This window comes from Impatiens glandulifera, chromosome 4, assembly GCF_907164915.1.
Source record: "Impatiens glandulifera chromosome 4, dImpGla2.1, whole genome shotgun sequence".
Lineage (NCBI taxonomy): Eukaryota > Viridiplantae > Streptophyta > Magnoliopsida > Ericales > Balsaminaceae > Impatiens > Impatiens glandulifera.
In genome coordinates, this window is record NC_061865.1 from 4,885,009 (window position 1) to 4,906,616 (window position 21,608).

At 33.0% G+C, this 21,608-nt stretch overlaps 2 protein-coding genes, 1 non-coding gene and 1 pseudogene across 3 annotated transcripts; 3 read left to right on the top strand and 1 right to left on the bottom strand.

Moving 5' to 3' along the window:
• Window positions 1-418: 418 nt before the first annotated feature.
• On the top strand, window positions 419-3,725 carry LOC124936363 (type IV inositol polyphosphate 5-phosphatase 7-like). The gene is made up of 10 exons (XM_047476859.1): window positions 419-944; window positions 1,043-1,130; window positions 1,194-1,271; window positions 1,368-1,452; window positions 1,536-1,640; window positions 1,711-2,470; window positions 2,560-2,753; window positions 2,870-2,978; window positions 3,057-3,205; window positions 3,287-3,725. The coding sequence occupies exons 1-10, from the start codon at window positions 915-917 to the stop codon at window positions 3,519-3,521; spliced, it is 1,833 nt and encodes a 610-aa protein (XP_047332815.1). The 5' UTR covers window positions 419-914; the 3' UTR covers window positions 3,522-3,725.
• A 4,944-nt stretch (window positions 3,726-8,669) lies between these two features.
• Window positions 8,670-14,158, top strand: LOC124934518 (annotated as a pseudogene).
• TRNAE-UUC lies at window positions 11,188-11,259 on the bottom strand. The gene has a single exon. It is a non-coding gene; the product is annotated as a tRNA-Glu (tRNA).
• Window positions 14,159-15,825: 1,667 nt separating the features above from the next.
• On the top strand, window positions 15,826-20,746 carry LOC124933441. Its single transcript, XM_047473843.1, has 6 exons — window positions 15,826-15,915; window positions 18,888-19,110; window positions 19,187-19,506; window positions 19,576-19,620; window positions 19,688-20,067; window positions 20,147-20,746. The coding sequence occupies exons 2-6, from the start codon at window positions 18,890-18,892 to the stop codon at window positions 20,642-20,644; spliced, it is 1,464 nt and encodes a 487-aa protein (XP_047329799.1). The 5' UTR covers window positions 15,826-15,915; window positions 18,888-18,889; the 3' UTR covers window positions 20,645-20,746.
• Window positions 20,747-21,608: the final 862 nt, after the last annotated feature.

Consider the following 21,608-nt stretch of genomic DNA (forward strand, 5'->3'; position numbering starts at 1 on the left):
CTTTCTAAATTATACAAATAACCCCAATCCAAACAAGCTATAATTCATTCTTACCAATCCAAACAAGCTATAATTCATTCTAACAAAAAAAAACAAATATCTAACTATTCAAAATCATCCCCCATGGTTCTTTTTCACCAAAACTTAAATCCAAACAAACCCATATCTCACAAATTACTTAACTAATATGATACATCAAATCTAATGGAATGTACACAATATAGTCTACTATGTTAATACTTATTAGTTCAACTTTTTTTTTTTTTAATATAAGAAATATAAATGAACTTTTGTTAGTGTTTTAGTTAAATTTAATTTGTGTAATTAATAAGCAAATCGAAAGTAAAGATGAATATTATAAGAATGGAAAAAAAAGTAAAGAGAAAATAATGTTGTTGTAATTAGCTTTTAAAAGTGAAAAGAGAAAAGAAGAAAATATCAGATATTGCCGGTTGCCTGAATCTTGCCGGCCCCGGCTTTGGGTTTTAGATTAGAAGAAGAAGCAGAAGAGGGTCTTCACCGCTTTATTCTGTTCAAATCAATACTTTGCTCTGTAGCCCAGACCCAGATTCCAAGAAAGTAAACATCTCTCTCTTTCTCTCTCTACCTTCCTTCTTCTTCCTCCTTGAGCTCCCTCTCTGCATTTGCTACTTCTTTTAGCTTCAAATACCCTTCTCTCTCTCTCTTAGTCAAAAAGAAAACCTAAAGGAAGAACAGCCCTTCTCTCTTCTTCTTCTGATCTGGGGGTATAAACAAAGAAACAAACAAACATTTAAGAGCTTAAGAGAGACTAAACCTGCATGCAGCAAAGAAAACCCAACAACAATTTCTTACTTCCTTGAAGAAATCGAGAAATTTGGGGAAAACCCTTTTATGGAATTCAGTCTTCTCAACAACCCACAAGTTCTTAAACAATGAATGATGTTAATTCTAAGAAAAGCAAGGTTTTTTCTCTTTCTATCTCTCTCTCTCTTTTTTCTCTTTCATGGGTCGACCTCCATTTTTGTTCTTGACTGTTTTCTGTCATTTTGTGTCTTCAAAGCTCTCTTGGTCGAAGAAATTTGTTAGAAAATGGTTCAACATTAAGACTAAATCTGATTGTCAGCTTGCGGATGATGTTGTTCATGGCGGTGAGTAACTTTTTCATTTAATTTCCTCTTTAATTCGTTTCTGAAATGGTTATTAATTCTCAGGCGGTGAATCAGAATGGAGAAATAATTTCACAGAGAAATCAGAGTCTTCTTCTTCTACACTTAAGAGGAGTAGAACAGGTTTGTTTCTTTTAATTTAATTAAGTTCATTTCCAAATTGAAACCAAACCAAACCAAACAGTTCATTTAATTCAGTCATCCTTCCATTATTAACAGAGAAGATAAGCAAGAAAACTGACCGCAGTCGTCGTGGTAAAGTTAATCTTGATCATCCCCAAATCATCAATGTGCAAAACTATAGGTTTGATTTTTGAAACCCTTTAAATCTTATCAAATTTCATGAAAAACCCTTGTTGAATCTTCTTCAATTTCATCAAATTACAGTCTCTTTGTTTCTACATGGAATGTTGCCGGAAGATCCCCTTCAAGCGATCTTAATTTCGATGATTTCATACATTCAGCACCACCAGCTGATATATATGTTCTTGGGTATGTTTAATTATCAATTAATCATCTGTTTTTAACTTTTCACACGATTTAATCGAACAATTTTGATTAGATTTCAAGAAGTTGTTCCTTTAAACGCCGGTAATATTCTGGTGGCTGAAGATAATGGTCCGGCGAAGAAATGGCTGTCGTTAATCAGAAGAACGTTAAACGATCTCCCCGGAAGCAGCGCCGCCGCCGCCGGAGGAAGTAACCGGTGTTATACTCCGTCTCCGATCCCGAATCCGGTAGCTGAATACGACGCTGATTTTGAAGGATCGACGGACAAGAAATCGTCTCTTTTCCCTCGCCGGTCGTTTCAAGCTCCCCGGAGCTGGAGAAACGAGTACGATGCTTCTGGTTCGCAGCCGCGTCTTGACCGGAGATACAGCGTTTGCGATCGTGTTATATTCGGTCGTCGACCGAGTGATTATCGGCCGTCTGATTCTTCTTCGAGTCAGCGACCGAGTGATTACTCGTCCGGCGGAGGTCATAGACCGAGCGATTATTCCTCCGGGCAGCGACCGAGTGATTATTCGTCGGGGAGGAGGGCGAGTGATTTTTCGAGGTGGGGTTCTTCAGACGACGATGGAAAACCGTTTGATTCTCCGAGCACGGTTGTGTTCTCGCCGACGTCTAGCAGCGGTTATATTCCGACTGAGGACGGTTACAAAATGTCGGTTCCGAGGCAGTCTAGATATTGTTTGGTTGCGAGTAAGCAAATGGTTGGAATTTTCATCACGGTTTGGGTTAAGAGCGATTTGAGGGAACATGTTAGTAACATGAAAGTATCTTGTGTTGGTAGAGGATTGATGGGTTATCTTGGTAATAAGGTATTGATAACGTTTTTGTTTTTGTTCGAATCAATTAAGATTTTGGATTGCGATTTTTATTGGTTTATTTGTATGTGTGGAAATTGCAGGGATCGATTTCGGTTAGTATGTTGTTGCATCAAACAAGCTTTTGCTTTGTATGTAGTCATTTGACATCGGGGCAGAAGGAAGGGGACGAGTTAAGAAGGAATGCTGATGTTTTGGAGATTTTGAAGAAGACGAGATTTCCGAAAGTTCATAAAATGGGAGATGTGAAATCTCCCGAAACGATTCTTGAGCACGAGTAATGACACTAGCTTAACTACTTCCCATTTGAACACTTTCTGGATTGTTTTTAGATGAGTCAATATTTGTTTGTTGGTATATAGAATAATCTAATTATTGACTTTGTTTCTGTAGTCGAATTATTTGGCTAGGCGATCTGAATTACAGAATTGCCCTTTCGTATCGGTCGGCGAAGGCGCTCATCGAGATGCAGAACTGGAGGGCGTTGTTGGATAAAGACCAGGTATTGGACTCTTTCTCGAATGTGACTGATTGAGTGTAGACTCATAAAGACTCACTAATAAGGTCTTACCATTTACAGTTGAGGACAGAACAAAGAAGGGGTAGCGTATTCGAAGGTTGGAAAGAAGGGCAAATATACTTTCCGCCAACATACAAGTACTCGTACAATTCGGATCGATATTCTGGGGACAATTTACACTCGAAAGAGAAACGACGCACTCCTGCATGGTACAATTGAGCCACCCTAGTGTGTTTTTTATTTGTTCAAATGAACACGTTTATTGATTGAATTCTTGAATGTTGTTTTAGGTGCGATAGGATCTTATGGTTTGGGCAGGGGGTTCATCAATTATCATACGTTAGAGGAGAATCAAGATTCTCGGATCATAGACCAGTTTATGGGATATTTTGGGCGGAGGCAGAGTCATATCAAGGCCGACTAACGAAAAGTGCAAGTTCTCGATTGAGCTCTAGCTCTAGGATTGAAGCCGAAGAACTATTGTCTTCGTATTCAAATGGATATACCGAATTTTGCTTTTTTTGAGAGCTTTCATCATTGATCGTAGCGTGGGTCTTGCAGTCAAATTCCCTTTTTTTTTGCTCGTTTCTCGACGAGAATGTTCTCGTCGAATGGATACGAGCGATTTCAGAATATCTAGCTAGGAGATTCTTTAATTGTTTGAGCAGTTGAAGCCCATTTTGTATTATAATTGTTTTTTCAAAAAAAATACAGAAATTATGAAAGAAAGATAGAGACAACACTTGTGTTTGTGAAGAGACAAAAATGAGTAAAAAGTAAAACAATGAAAAAGCTAAAGGCAACTAACAACAATAATATTATTTATAAGTTGCTTTATTTATTTATTTATTTATTTTGTCTGTTTCATGATATTGGTCCATTCTTTCTAGGTGGGCCATGAAACTGACCTCAACTTTATTTTTAATATCCAAGCCCACTAACTTTTTTTTTCATTGAAAACTCGAATTTTAATCGCGTTTATCAACTCTAAGTTCAAGTGCTATCGATATCGGTCCCCCTAGTATGCACCCATTTTCAGCCACGTGGTCAAATCCTCTAGTCTAAAGTGAAGCATCGTCGACCCTCTCGTTGTCGATTGGTCCCGAGGTTTTTACTCGAGAAGATTAGCACGATCTCGTTGTAATGAATTGATATTGTAATAAATAAATAAATAAAAAGTTGTTGTCTATAGACTTTAATGAAGGAGAATGAAACTTTGATTTAAAATGGTGGCCTGTTGTGACAGGGAGAATGTGTGAAAACAGTCATAATTGATATGGTCAGACCAGGCCTTGTTCTATTTAAATTAACCTAACACTGTAAAAAAAATTAAAAAAAAGTAAAAAAATAATAGTATAGAGGGTGGGTGGGACAGTAAATAACAGATAATGCTGGTGAAATGGGGAAACATAATTTGGGCTCTTCTTTTAATTTTTACAAGAAATGTCTATTTCTGCTTTACATTTTGGCAGCAAAACAATGACAAAGGGGAAACATATAAAGGAATTTCAATCTTCTCATCATTTACTTTTATCTCTCTTTTCTTTTTTTTTTTTTACTTTATTATTAATATATATATTTTAAGTGTATTCATATGTTTAGTTTTATATGAACAATAAAAAAACATATCTTGTTTTGTTCTATATGATAGATCAATGTCCAACTTTTGATGTTTGACTAATATTATTTTGTTTGTAAGTGAATATATTTGTGTATAGTTATGGACATGAATCTTTGTTAGGGTTCATGTGAATTTCACTTCACCCATATGGAAAAAAAAAATATTATTTGTTGTAGTGTAAAGGTGTCATGAATTGATCTCCTAATTTTTTTTACCATTTAATTAATTATTTATTTTTCCAATTTAAAAAAATGACAAAATTTAAGTTTATCTAATTGTTTTGTATATAATTTTTCATATATTTTCTTAAACTCAGCTCAATTTTTTTTTAAAAACTAATTTCTGAATTTGTCACCCACTTGTAGTTAATTTTTCACTTTTAAATTAGAGTATTTGTAGATAGAATAATTTCTTTTATGTTTTTATCCCTTTGGTTATTTTTAAAAAATTGATTGTTTAAAGAAATAAGTTGTTTAAATTTTAAATGGTTAAATTATTATAATTTTTTATATTAATTTTTTTAATTTTTTAAAGATAAAATAATAATATTTTAATTAATTAAATAATTGAAAAAAACAACTCAATAACACTAAGTCTTATATTTATTAAAATAATAAAATATCATAATATTAAAGTGAGCATATGACCATTAATTATTATGTTAATCTCTTTATTTGATAAATTTAGAGATACAAAAGTTATTTAAACACCTTAAATAGGGTGTTTATTTGGCTCTTTAAAATTTTATTTAATTTTAAGTAAATTAAAAAAGCGAACTGAATATTGAAATTTGAATTTAATTTATTTTGAATTTAGTGAATTCGAATTAAGTCGTATATTTAGTTCATGTCAAATATTGAAAACACTTGCATAATCATACTTTATTATAATAATTTGAAAGAGTTAGCAACTTACTTAATTTAATATATAATAAAATACACAATTATTTAATTTATATCTAATAAAATATATAATATAATAAATAATAAATTCGGTTTTCAGTTTGGTTTGGTTTCGAGTGGATACCTTAACTCGAAAATCAAACCGAAATTGATTTGAAATTCGATTCAAAAATCGAAAATGAAATTCGAATTCTGTTTATTCGAATTCGGTGATTTTGAATTCGAATTCAATTGAATATTCGATTTAGACCAAATATCTCTAACACCCCTCGCTCTAATTACAAAATGAAACAAAATTATTTTATTATATATTTTTTTATAAATTAAAAAAAAACAACAATTAAGGGACAGGTTTTAAGGCTTTTTATATTTCCATTATAGTACATTCAGTTTAAGAAATCTCAAACAGAATAGTTTATACAATGGTTGTCAAAAATATTTTTGTTTCATTTTATAAAAAAATAAATTATCTTAATTATATATATATAATATATAGGGGTGTTCATCGGTTCGGTTTTCGGGTTATTCGAGTTCTTCGGTTCGGTTTTCGAATTATTCGAGGTCCTCGGTTTGATTTATTCGAATTTTTATTTTTTTTAGCAAATTCGAAAACCGAACCGAATTCGAATTTGATATTCGAGATAATACCTTAACTCGAAAATCAAACCGAAAATGATTTGAAATTCGATTCAAAAATCGAAAATGAAATTCGAATTCGGTGAAGTGAATTCGAATTCGATCGGATATTCGGTTTAGACTAAATAGCTATAACACCCCTCAATCTAATTACGAGATGAAACAAAATTATTTTATTATATATATATATTTTTTATAAATTAAAAAGAAAAAATAACAATTGAGGGACAGGTTTTTAAGGCTTTTTATATTTCCATTATAGTACATTCAGTTTGAGGAATCTCAAACAGAATAGTTTATACAATGTTTGTCAAAAATATTTTCGTTTCATTGTATTAAATAATAATTTATCTTAATTATAATATAATATATGTACTTATATCTATTTTATTTTTTAATTTAGGAACATATCATTATTCCTCACAATAATGTAACCCTAAGAAATCTTTAGTGATAATTAAATTTGAAATATTTAATTTCTTAAACAAGACTTTTAAGAAATCTTTAGTGATAATTAAATTTGAAATATTAATTTCTTAAACAAGACTTTTAACATTTAAATTATAGGTTAATAGATTCAAATTATCACAATTTAATTTTAAAACTTCTAAGCTAACCTAACCTAAATTTTGTATAATGAATTTATATTTAAATCTATATAACTAAATGGGCCGGAATGATACGACTGTTCCCTTAACTAGTTCTGTTTACACAGGCCCACAAGAATATGTCTTGGCCATATTGGGCCTTAGTTCTAAATACTAATTATCAAAATATTTTTTTAAATATTTTTGAGATTATCTTAATATTTTGATTTGATTAAAATTATATTTTTCTAGTGTTGCTGATTTTATTTTGGTTGAATGTTAATAGTGTTACATATTAATTTGTGTAATACTTTGACTTTAATAGTTTTTTAAAATGTGTTTTTACCCTAATTTGTTCTCATTATTTTTGTTTTGTATACCTATATTTGTTTTTGGGAGTGTGTAACCTACGTTCTTAATTGTTATATACCAGACCGAATTATTTTTTATTATTACAAGCTGTATAAGGATTCCGAATATATTACTAAACTAACTTAAAAAACTGCAAAGATGAAAGTGAGTTAAAAGATGCAACCATGAAGAAAAAGTAATGCCGCAGTGATATTTTGACTATCAAGTGTACAAATTGTTATAAAGGGACAAAAATGATTGCGGGTATTGATGTCACAATTATTGAAATTGAGATTTTAAGACTAACGACAAAAATGGAGGATGAACTACATCTCAATGATGTTATTATATTTTATAATTGTCAATTGAAATTTCGAAACGTCAAAGTTGATCGAACACCTACTAGAGCGCGAGACCGATAAAAATAGACATTCTTAAATTTCTAGAAATCAACAAAGATTTTAAAATAACTTGTATTAAGAGATAACCTAACTTTGCGACACATTAGATTGCAAAGAAATGCAAAGAAATTGATTCACCAATAACTTAAATTGAGTTTAACGTTCAACAAATTCAAAACCTACTTCTCACTAATTACCTAATTAATTGAAGCGAGATGTTGACGAATTTGATCCTCGACAATCGAACTGAATTAAAATAACTCAACGGATAAAATGAAGAGAGAATGAAAGAATTTGGAAGACGACGTCCATGCAACCAAAATATTTGAGAGTATTTTTTTTAAACTAAATTCATTTCATAAAATGAATAAACAAATAAAACACAAAAAAATAGTCCCAACAAAATAAAATTGTTATGGACGAGTCTTATACTCAACTAAGCTGATGTTTAGTCCGAAATAAATTAACGCCCAACAAAACCGAAAAATGAGAACCAAGTGTCATCGAGTTGATAAAAAAAAGTGTTTGCCGTCGACATGCCCAACATAGTCAAGAGAAACGGAATGGATGCACAATTTCAAAGAGTACTAACAAAACCTGATTAGTCAATCACCGATTATTCACAGATGATGTTAAGAATGAAATTTAAAAGGACAAGACAAAAACCAAAATTCAAACCAAACAAAGTATTTGAGTTGTTAAGTTTTTTTTCTTACCTACAATGGCTACATAATCTATTATTCTTAGATTTGTTTAAAAAAAAATATTATGTTTTTGTTAATCTTCTTATCCAATAAACTGTTATTCTATTTTCTCATGAAAATATATATCATTTTTTAAAAGAAAAAAAAGTTGTTTCCTTAGATAATTTATTAAGAGTTATATTTAGATGCGATTACACATGTCAACCCGACATAGAATAAAATACAATTAAGTATTGAAGTAAGATTCAATTTTTGTCAAATGAGAATAGACAACAACAAGACAAAACATATGGTCCAAAGGATTACGAAGAAACAGGACATCTCTATCCGTACAAACTACCAATCTTTTGCTCTCTCTCTCTTCTCAATTTTCGACTCATTCTCTCTTCCTCTTCTAACTAATCATTATCAGAATTTCTTCTTTTCTTCTTCTTCTTCTTCTTCCAATCTGTTTGTTTTTCATTTTTTCAAATGGATGAATCCGACGACAAGGAAGCCATATCGTCTCTCCCAACCGAACCACTCCCTCCAAGAAAATCATACAGCCAACAACTTCGAAACAATACCAGCGGTTTTTGTAAACGTCAACACCAAGCTCGTAACCAAAGCCTAGATCAAGACCTCATCCCAACAGGAATAGATCGATTCCGACCAGATTCCTCCATTACTTCCGCCGCCATCAATTCTCCCTCAATCATAGGCGGAAGCAACCGTTACGAGTATCGCAGCGACACCGACAACGAAGAAGGCGGTTCAAATGCTCTCCCCGAGTTCGTTGCAAATGGAGGAACCGGAATCTTTAAGGTCCCAACTCGAGCCGCGGTTCACCCTGGGCGACCGACTTGTCTCGAGTTGAGACCTCACCCGCTTAGGGAGACTCAAGTGGGCAAGTTCTTGAGAACTATTGCGTGTACGGAGGGACAGCTTTGGGCGGGGCAAGAATCGGGTGTTAGGGTTTGGAATTTGTCGGATGCTTATGAGCCTGGGGTTGGGGTTGGTGGGAGAGCGAGGAGGGGAGATGAAGATGCGTCGCCTTTTTATGAATCGGTTAGTACTTCTCCGACGATTTGTTTAGTGATTGATGCGGGAAATAAGCTAGTTTGGTCGGGACATAAAGATGGTAAGATTAGGTCATGGAAAACAGATCAAGCTATGGATGAATCTTCTCCGTTTAAAGAAGGTCTATATTGGCAAGCTCATCGTGGTTCGGTTCTTAGCATGACCATTAGCTCTCATGGTATCTTTTTTCTTTGTTTCATTTTCTAACAATACATGAGAATTTGTATAACGCTATATTTTATGTTAGGGTTGTTTGTTTGTTGTTGGAAAGTGTTTGATGATAAAGTCATGAACACTCGTGTTTTTAATGATTTTGTCATTATGATTAGATTTGAACGTGGATTTTGATCATGCAGGGGACATATGGTCGGGTTCGGAAAATGGGATTATAAAGATATGGCCATGGGAAGCCATTGAAAAATCTCTTTCACTTTCATCGGAAGAAAGACATATGGCGGCTTTATTGGTGGAGAGATCGGGCATTGATCTTAGAAATCAAGTAACCGTTAATGGCGTATGTAATATATCATCTTCCGATGTTAAATCTTTGTTAGCCGATACAGTTAGATCTAAAATATGGGCAGCCGGATCTTTGTCTTTCTCTTTATGGTATGTTTTTCGGTTATTCCAATGAAGACGGCGGCGAACAAACAACGTTATCTTAATGTTTTTAAATATCGACAGGGATGCTCGAACGAGGGAGCTTCTCAAAGTATACAACGTGGAAGGAAATACGGAGAACCGAGTCGACATACCAAGTCCAACTCAAGAACAACCTCCCTTCATTGAAGACGAGATGAACGTGAAGTTGGTTTCAAAATCGAAAAAGGAGAAGTCTCAAGGTGGCTTTTTACAACGTTCTCGCAACGCCATTATGGGAGCTGCGGACGCGGTTCGACGAGTAGCGACAAAAGGAACAAGCGCATTCGTAGAAGATGCAAAAAGGAACGAAGCTATAGTCATGACTGCGGATGGTATGATATGGAGCGGTTGCACGAACGGGTTGTTAGTACAATGGGATGGTAGTGCAAACCGTTTGCAAGATTTCCATCACCATCCATGCGCGGTTCAATGCTTTTGCACGACCGGGACTAGGTTATGGGTTGGTTACGTTAGTGGCGTGGTTCAATTGTTGGATTTGGATGGGAATTTAATTGCGAGTTGGGTAGCGCATAATGGTCCGGTTATAAAGTTAGTTGTTGGGAGTAGTTACATTTTTAGTTTGGCGACTCATGGTGGTATTCGAGGATGGTACATATCGTCACCGGGACCTATGGATAGTATACTTAGGTTAGAAGTGGCTAGGAAGGAAAATATGTACAAGAGTCAAGAAAATGTTAGGATTTTGATTGGGACTTGGAATGTTGCTCAAGGAAGAGCCTCTCATGAGGCACTCATGACATGGTTAGGCTCGGCTGTCTCCGATATCGGTATTGTTGTCGTCGGTTGTCAAGAAGTTGAGATGGGCGCGGGTTTTCTAGCAATGTCGGCTGCAAAGGAAACCGTAAGATCTATCCCGCTATTTATATATGCAATTCTTGATCAAAATAACTCATTATCCTTTCAACAATCTTAACCAAAAAAATAATCTTCAAATGCGTCTAATATCCACTATTTGTGCATAAATTATTTATATATGGAAAAATAACTTAGATTATATTATCAATCTTAAAGAGTGTCTAATCAATTTGTTTTTATTATACTCAAACTTGATACTTATGAGTGTATCCATAATCCAATCAATTCCACTATTGATATTTGCATAAATTATTGATATTTCCTCTAAATAAGTTAGTTTATATTATGAATCTTAAATTTGTCTACAGTGAAAGTTATTATTTTAAGGTAATATAAGTTTCATATATTAAGAGTGTATCTAGTTGAGGTACATTAAAATCAAATTTGACACTTTGATTTTATAAAAAAAATATGCGTCTGCCGGGAGTCGAACCCGGGTCTATTGCTTGAAAGGCAATTATCCTAACCGTTGGACTACAAACGCTAATTGAAAACTAAGTTTGTTGTTTATTGAATTAATACGTTAAAATAATACTAGAGAACTAACTTACAACCCACTTGCCTTGTTTCAACTCAAAACGTTTTCAGTTAGAATTGAACCCTTCACTTTTTTGTTTCTTAAGACTAGAGTAGAATATATAAAAAAAAATGTAGTCACAATGAGTTAGACACCTAGCGCACAAACACACTTAACCATTTAACAAAACGTAGAACTTGACGTCTAACGGGCTCAAATCCAAGATCTCTCAAGTAAACTGGGGATGTCCATCTCTTGTTACCGTTAGACTAGAAGAGGGGATACTAGAGTAGAATATATAATAAAAAAGTATTTAATATTAAATAGTTATTTGAAATTCGTCCAAAATAAACCAAAATCGAATAATGCCTAATCTAAAAGATTTAACTAGGTTTAGTAAAGAGTTTTCCTCTATGCCCATTCTAATATTCTATAGATTTGAGGATTCAATGGTTAATTAACCCTAACTTTACAAATAATCCCAATGTGTAATTAACTCCATATTGCACACAATTGAAGTCAATCTTGTCATTGTAGGTAGGACTTGAAGGGAGCTCGACTGGCCAATGGTGGCAGGATGCCATAGGCAAGGCCTTAGAAGAAGGGACAACTTTTGAACGTGTAGGGTCAAGACAATTAGCAGCATTGCTTATTGCCATATGGTAATTAATTATTAGTGTAAAATTCTACAAACAAGGCAAATTCTCTTCCAAGAGTTTTAGGTTTTAATATGTTTTCCAAAATTTAGGGTAAGAAAGAGCATTCGAACGCATGTCGGGGACCTCGATGTTGCAGCCGTCGCTTGTGGCTTGGGTCGTGCCATCGGTAACAAGGTTTGTGTTTTGTTTATTATTCAATGTCCGAAAGTAACAAAGGAACAAAAGAAAATGATTATATGTTTTTCTATATATAAATAGGGAGGAGTTGGATTGAGGTTGAGAGTATATGATCGTATTATGTGCTTTGTTAATTGTCATTTGGCCGCACATCTAGAAGCAGTTAACCGTAGGAATGCTGATTTCGATCATATTTATCGAACCATGGTCTTCACCCGCTCGTCTCACCTATCCAATACAATTCCCGGTATGTTGGTTCTTCTCGTGCATCTTTGTCTTCTCAATCGATATAAATATAATTATTCATTTTGGTTGTGTTCATTCTTACATAGGTAATGTTTCAACCGCGGTTCAAATGGCTCGCGGCACGAATGTATGTCACATTTTTTTAATCTAATTGGCTTTTTTTGGTGGGGCAATGTTCTAAGTATGCATATCTTTTTTTTCAAATAAATAGTCACAAGGGAATATTGGTCAAGAAGAGATGAGGCCGGACTTGGGCGAGGCTGATTTGGTCATTTTCCTCGGGGATTTCAACTATCGACTCTTTGGCATATCGTATGACGAGGCTAGGGACTTCGTATCGCAAAGAACATTCGACTGGCTCAGGGAGAAAGATCAACTTAGAGCCGAGATGAAAGCCGGAAGAGTTTTTCAAGGGATGCACGAAGCACTTATCAAATTTCCACCTACTTACAAATTCGAAAAAGGAAAACCCGGTTTAGGAGGTAAACATTTTACTCATTCAAATTTAAATCCAAATGAGAAATAAATATTTTTCATTGGATAGATTATTTGAAATACATGTTCAAACTCATCATTTTTTGTTTGTTTGTGCACAACAACAATAAAAACAACTACATTAGTGAAACATAACTTTTATTACCAAAAAACTCAAAAATCTCAAACCTAATTAAAGTGTTCCATATATTTTCTATATTTAAAACAAAAATATTTATTTATGGTAAAATATTTATTTATGATTTCTAGGATATGATTCCGGGGAAAAGAAACGTATACCAGCGTGGTGCGATAGGATACTATATCGCGATAGTCGACCATCTTCTACAGCCGATTGTGGATTAGAATGTCCCGTCGTTGCCTCTATAATACAGTATGTTACTTTTATTTATTTAGAAAACAACTTTGTGTCATTTTATTAATTTTACGTTATGTTACTTATTTCTTCCATCTCGAAAATCCGAGATCTTTTCTATACTTAACTTATAAATGCGATCCCACATAGGTACGAGGCTTGCATGGAGGTAATAGAAAGCGATCACAAACCGGTTCGGTGCAAACTAAACGTCGAGATCTCACACGTTGATAGATCAATTAGAAGACAAGAGGCCGGGTACATTGTCAAGAAAAACCGAGAAATCATTTCATTGCTCGAAGCAATGCGATCCGTTCCGGAAACAATTGTCAACACAACCGACATAACAATTCAAAATCAAGACGCGTTTTCTTTAAAGATCACAAATAAAAGTGGGAATGATCACGCCACATTCCGAATTATGTGCGAAGGCTTGTCCATTGTAAAGGGAGAAGACGAGAAAGAGACCGATTATCGCCCGAGGGCTTCCTTTGGTTTCCCTCGTTGGCTTCAGGTAATCGTTTGTCGAACCAATAATTGTTTAATTGATTAAAAATTTATCATTTTGTTTTTTGATTTTTTAAGGTTATGCCGGCAACTGGTCTAATTGGACCTGATCAAACAACCGAGATATCAATAGCCCATGAAGAGCCACATGAAGAGTATAGTGATGGTGTTCCATCGAGCTGGTGGTCGGAAGACAACCGCGATAAGGAACTTATTTTGTTGGTCATTATACGAGGAAGTTGTTCGAGCGAATCAAAATCTCATCGAATCAATGTTCGTCATAGTTTCACGATAAAACCAACTCGTAGCAATTCCAAAAGCAATTATAGTAGAAGAATTCAATAGAGTTCACAAGACCGACTCCAATATGGACGATGATTGCCAAAATCTTCGCGGTTTTATGAAAAAACCAAAGCAAAATCGCATGATCGCGAAAAAGAAAATGTTGTTTGTTAGCTAGTCTAGGCAATGAACATTTCCCCATATGTAAATACTCCAAGGTTTTAGACCTAGCTTAGAATTAACTTTGTATGTTTTTTTTATATAAATATTGTTCATCTATGTGAGAAAGAAATCAAATTGAAGCCACCATACATTTTTCATTCCATTTTTTAGTTTTTTTTGTTACAAAATACATCATAAGAGCAATTAAAAAAACAATTTATTAAACACCATAATAAGAAGATCACAATGAGTTAATTACATTTATCAAGTTGTCTAAAATAAAGAAAAGTAAGTTTAAGATTTGTTTAAAAACACTCATATATGAAGCTTTTTAGCTAAATCTTAGTTTGAACAAAAGCAAAAGTTACAGATTTATTTGAAAACATATTTTTATTGTTTGTATGTAATTTTTTTTCTAATTAAATATATCTTAATTATATATATATATATATATATATTAACAAATTAATAAAGTTTTTATATTCCAACTCAGTTGTACTCAAATTTTAGGTATTTTCAAACAAAAAGAAAATGATAATATTTAAAATGACTTGAGATTTAATTTCTTCTTATACACCTTTAGGATTTTGGACTTTTTTTGTGTGTAATTTTTGTTAGGGTTTATCAAAATTCATGATAAATATTATTGATTCAATGCTTATTATAGATTTTAGGAATTCCTAGATTTTAATGATATAATTATCAAAAATAAAATAAAAACCACTATCTTCTGATATCTACCTCATTTATTAACACAAGTTTTAACATATTCTCAGTTTTACGAAAACTTTTATAAAAGTTCTTTCATTTGCTCTTTTCGATAAACTTCTAAACAAATATTCTATTTTCTCATAGAAATATATACGTTCAAGAAAAGCTTCATAATATATTAATCGTAAATGACAAATTGATTACGTAGAAAAATAAAACAAAGCAGACCCTTAAAAGAGTGCGTAATAACTCACTGATCGAGTGTCTTACGCAGAAGATAAAAAATAAATCCACTTGATTTCAAACTTTAGAAATCCGTATATTTTGCGACAATTACGTTGTATTTTCCAACAAATTGTTTATACTAGTTTAAAATATTATAAAATTTTGAAAAATAGTCGTTTAATTTCATTACAGAATCATTTAATTTTATTATAAAATATATTTTACCTATTTTAAAAGAAATCATGTCGTTGCTCGGATTCGAACCGAGATGCTCTAGCACGACTTATTATCCTTATGAGCGCAAAAACAAAATATTATTGTTATCCGGGGCGGATCTATGCTCGGGTGGGCGGAAACCCACCTAAAAAAATAAAATAAAATTTAAGATTACACCCTAATTTTTAATTTTTTTTAATTTAGTTCATTATTTATTTATTTAATTATTAAAAAAATAGAAAAACTTACTTTTATTTATTAATTTTATCTAAAATTTTAAAAATAAAATAAAAAGTAGTTCAATTTTAATTAATTGTTTAATAAATCAATTTTAAAAGTTGAATTAAATAGATAAAAATGTCACGTGTTTGATCTTATCACTAAGATCATTTTGAATGGTGGCAAAGTATTGTATTATTTTCCTTAATTAAAAAAAATAATAAAATAATACAATTATGTAATAAAATCATAGAAAGATTATGAATTAGGTTTTTTTTTCTCAATCTCCTCTCCCTGCCGCCGTACTTCTCTCTCTCTCCCCCACTTGTCTACTCGCCGCCCCGACCCGTATCCATTCCTCATCTTCAGGTTTCTCTATCTCTCTCTCAAACAACAATTCTGTCTTGAGTTCTTATTTTGATTGTGTTTCAATTCATGTACAAATAACTGTTAATTCTGTCTCTGAAACATTCATCAAAAAGTAGTAATGTGGATCGTTTGATTATAACTATCTATCTTATTTTCGATTGATTCATCTGATTTATGAACTGGGTTGATTTCCTTTGATGAATTAAAAGCTTGTATATCTCTGTTGTTAGATTTCAACCTACTACACATGTTGACAGCAAATCAATGATGGGTATATACTCATATCTTCTGTGATTTGTATTTTTTGAGTCAAATGTCGATCAATGATTTCAACATGCCCTTAAGTTGGTGTATAGATATCACATGTGCCCAACTTGTTTGAGTTTTTGAAAAAGACAACTTTTAGTGGATGTCTGTCAATTGACCTTCAAAATGAATCATTGGTAGTTACACAGATTTTTCATCCAGTCCAATTCTAGATGTTTTTTGTTATCATATTGAACTGGATTCTGGAAATCTTCACAAATCATTCCATATTGATTGACAATGATTTCCTTAAAATATATGGGCTTTGTCTATCTTGGCTACTATTACGACTGGAGCGTGTCTTTTCGCTACAAGTTTAGCGTTGAAAAGCTCAATACTGCAATTTGCCTGGTATTTGATTGTATATAAAATGTTCATTTTTGGATCAGCTAAGGTTTTTTGTGAACTAATAGGAATAACTACAAAAGATAATCACAGATGCCTCATTTGATTCAGAAATGATAGTTAGGTGTATAGTTACTCATGGGGATAGATAATCTTACTAGAGATATTAGGTTCATAAGTTGGTTTAGACACATCTCTAGTCTTTCTGACTGGCTCGGTTTCTTGCTCGATAAATGACATACTCAGTAGACAATGAGTAAAGTGTATTATCAATTGCATCATCCACTCAAATATACTCAAGTGCATTTCTATTTCTTTACTAAAGTGATCCAGATATTGTTTTAGCTCGATAGGAAAAAGAGAATCATTTTCCGTAGGATTCTCTTGAATAGAAATAGAGAACAAAATATGCAGAATGATTGCTATGATCACCTTTTTGTTGAGGTATTATATAAGTGGAGATTTTGATGGTTAATGTGAGAATTTGGTAGTTCAACCTAAAAGACCTTATCGTCCACACCATCTTCTTGTTCTTCGGTGACTTCTTTAGATTTTCCTTCATTGAAGTTTTGATATCATAATTGAATGCTTGAAGTTCCTGCTCAAATGATAAATAAATCGCATTCTAGGCTTAAGTTTGAGGATGATAGCATCGATAACCAACAAATACACATCTCAAGGCTTGTGGAGTTAATTTGTTACATCTATGTTGATACACGTGGTGGCAAGCTAACGACAAAAGGAATGATACTGTCATCATTTAGGGTTTTAAGCAAATAGGATGAAATGGATAAAGTTCGCAACAATGATTATAGCTTCTCCCAATAAACGATTGGCATATATATGAGTTGTAATTAATGATGCTCAAGTAACCTGGAGTAAGTGTTGATTCTTTCTTCAACAACACTGTTTTGTTGAGGGGTATTAGAGCAGTTTTTTGTGTGGATAATTGTCATGAGTTATTTATATTCTATAAGGCCAATGGGCCATTTAATGGTTGTATTCTATAAAGATCTTACAGAGTATATATAATGGGTGGAAATTAGTAGAATACTTACCTAAAAGACCTTATCGTCCACACCATCTTCTTGTTCTTCGGTGACTTCTTTAGATTTTCCTTCTTTGAAGTTTTGATCATAATTGAATGCTTGAAGTTCCTGCTCAAATGATAAATAAATCGCATTCTAGGCTTAAGTTTGAGGATGATAGCATCGATAACCAACAAATACACATCTCAAGGCTTGTGGAGTTAATTTGTTACATCTATGTTGATACACGTGGTGGCAAGCTAACGACAAAAGGAATGATACTGTCATCATTTAGGGTTTTAAGCAAATAGGATGAAATGGATAAAGTTCGCAACAATGATTATAGCTTCTCCCAATAAACGATTGGCATATATATGAGTTGTAATTAATGATGCTCAAGTAACCTGGAGTAAGTGTTGATTCTTTCTTCAACAACACTGTTTTGTTGAGGGGTATTAGAGCAGTTTTTTGTGTGGATAATTGTCATGAGTTATTTATATTCTATAAGGCCAATGGGCCATTTAATGGTTGTATTCTATAAAGATCTTACAGAGTATATATAATGGGTGGAAATTAGTAGAATACTTACCTAAAAGACCTTATCGTCCACACCATCTTCTTGTTCTTCGGTGACTTCTTTAGATTTTCCTTCTTTGAAGTTTTGATCATAATTGAATGCTTGAAGTTCCTGCTCAAATGATAAATAAATCGCATTCTAGGCTTAAGTTTGAGGATGATAGCATCGATAACCAACAAATACACATCTCAAGGCTTGTGGAGTTAATTTGTTACATCTATGTTGATACACGTGGTGGCAAGCTAACGACAAAAGGAATTAATGTCATCATTTAGGGTTTTAAGCAAATAGGATCAAATGGATAAAGTTCGCAACAATGATTATAGCTTCTCCCATTAAACGATTGGCATATATATGAGTTGTAATTAATGATGCTCAAGTAACCTGGAGTAAGTGTTGATTCTTTCTTCAACAACACTGTTTTGTTGAGGGGTATTAGAGCAGTTTTTTGTGTGGATAATTGTCATGAGTTATTTATATTCTTTAAGGCCAATGGTCCATTTAATGGTTGTATTCTATAAAGATCTTACAGAGTATATATAATGGGTGGAAATTAGTAGAATAGGTTATAAATTTATACAAAACAAATAAAAAATCTTACAATGGTATTATTCTAGAAGACTATATATCTAATAATATCTGTCTTGATTTGGTATTTTCTTAATCATTTTGATTCAGTGCAGAACATATTTAACATGTTTATTGAGTTGGTGCAGAAATGGAGGTGGACATTATGGAATTGAGTAAACCTGATACCGTCGAGATGAAACTAGAAGATGATCCAGATGCAACAGAGGCTTCAAGCTCATTTGGTGACAGTCGCGCATCTGGAAGAGAGAATGTTTCCACAAGCGATGTTGAAGTCGATTCACGTTTTTGTTTCGACAATAATACCTTTGGCTTTGATGGTCTCGAAAACAGCTCATTATTCCCTTCGAGGTTCGATATTTTAACAATTTGCATGGAAATTAAATTTAGGCGACTTTTAACCATTATAACACATGTATAAAATCAGGAAAAAGAAGATGACTGCTCACTGGAGGAACTTCGTACGCCCGTTAATGTGGCGATGCAAGTGGGCCGAGCTGAAAATGAAAGATATTCAGTCACAAGCATCCAAATACGACAAAGAACTCGCAGCATACGATCAGATGAAGAAAATAGAAGATCAATTGAAAGTTCCTGGTTTTGCATCCAAGTCTTCTTCGTGGACATCTTCCTCGAGGGCCATGATGGCCCGTAGAAAGATCATGAAGAGAAGAAAACGAAAGAGAGTTGAAGATAGTATCGACGTGAAATCATATGTTTCGCAACACTGCCTTTTTTCTTATCTTGGTAAAAATCAATTTCAACTTTTATCTATTTATATTATCACACTCTCATTATTTCTGTTATTTATGTCAGGAAATAAGAATTCCATTTCAGATGAAGAGTTCTTCTGTAAACCAGGTATATATTGGTTATTGCTTCTTTTTGTATTCAACTGCTAAATTGATTGAATAATTCTTCTCTACAGAACAAACTGATATTGCCCATGATAAACTCAATATGAATGAGGATTGGCTGTTTAATAATTCAAAAGATGATCTTGAACCGATCTTACTAAAGATCGAAACCACACAGTCTCGCATACGGAAGCTCAAGTCTGGACTCGCGACTTTGATTTCAGAGAACGCTAGCATGTTTTCATCATCGGAGAATTTCAGCCTTCATATCCCGAGTGATGCACAGACCAGTTGTGCTCGAGTTGACGATTTTGTAAAGGCTGAAAACTGCAATGGGATTGATGTTCCCGACATCATTGAGAGCAACGTTGGTTTGTTGACCTCGGTTGATGTCACTACAAATGTTGATGTCACTACAAATGAAACGCAAGTTAAAGATACAACTGAAGCGGTTAGTTATTATTATTATTATTATTATTCAAGCTGAATTTTTTAGTATCATTTCTCATTTTTATTCTTGTGCTCAACAGATAATGGATAATGTCCAATTACATAATGGAGTGGTAATGGAAACGATAAAGAATGAACGAATGAAGAAGCATTCAGAAGCAGAGACAAATGTGCATGGAGAAATCAGCAATCTTTGTAAAATTTCAGCATCCAACGCAAATTTTCGTCCGAATAATGGGAAAGACGAAGACCAGAAGCAACCAAAGGCGGTTAATGTAGGCCTAGCACATGGAGAAAGCAGCAATGTGTGTAAAATTTCAACATCAAACCCAAATTTTCATTTGAAAATTGTTAAAGAAGGACCAAAGGCGGTTAATGTAGGCCTAGCACGTGGAGAAAGCAGCAATCTTTGTAAAATTTCAGCATCAAACTCAAGTTTTCGTTCAAATAATGTTAAAGAAGAACAGAAGCAACCAAAGGCGGTTAATGTAGGCCTAGAATCGGATATCAGTTTTCCGACGGCGAAGCGAAAGAGAGGTGAACGTAAGCCCAGCTGTGGACGCGGTTGGAACAGGTGAAATGGGGCTAATGGAAACACATTTTCTTTCTGATTTTTATTTGAAAACTGAACTTAAATTAGACACAAGTTTACAAATTTACAGATGATCTTGTTCAGAAAATCAGAAAAACTGAACTTAAATTAGACACAAATTTACAGCATCTTGTTCAGAAAATCAGAAAAACTGAACTTCAATTGGACACAAGTTTACAAATGATTTTGTTCAGAAAATCAGACGGTTTTGTTTGTTGCTTGAAGCAACTGATTGAAATTTTTCTTTACTTAAACTATATGTGCAGTTTTTCTTTTTGTCATTATTTATTTATTATATATAATATTAATATATAGGGGAGAACACTATATTTATATGTGAAGTTAGGTCAATTTCTCAAATTTAAACATGATATACAAATCTATTTTCTCTATTTTTTCTATTTTCTTTATAATTATTTTGTAAATTGGGTTGATGTTCTCATCTCATCTACACGTTTTATAACCACTTATACAGTGATTTTGTTTATTCTTTAATTTAAGAAATAGTTTATTTCAGTTAATGAATTTTTGTCATCTCATCTAGATACATATATTTATATATTTTATAATCATCTAGACACGTGTTTATTTATTATTAATCTAAGTCATTTAACATGTGATTCTAACATTATTTTGTTTCTTCTTTAATTGAAATGTTGGTAAATTTTTGTCATCTCATTTAGATATGTATGTTTATTTATTTTATAACCACTTAGAGTCTTAGACAGTGATTTTGTTTATTCTTTAATTTAAGAAATAATTTTATTTCGGTTGATGAATTTTTGTCATCTCATCGTGGTTTTGTTTCTTCTTTAATTGAACTGTTGGTAAATTTTTGCCATCTACATGTGTTTATTTATTTAGACATTTAAATACGTACAAGTTTGTTTATTTATTTTATAATCATATAGACACGTATAGGTAGATTCCAATGTTGTTTTTTCTTTAAT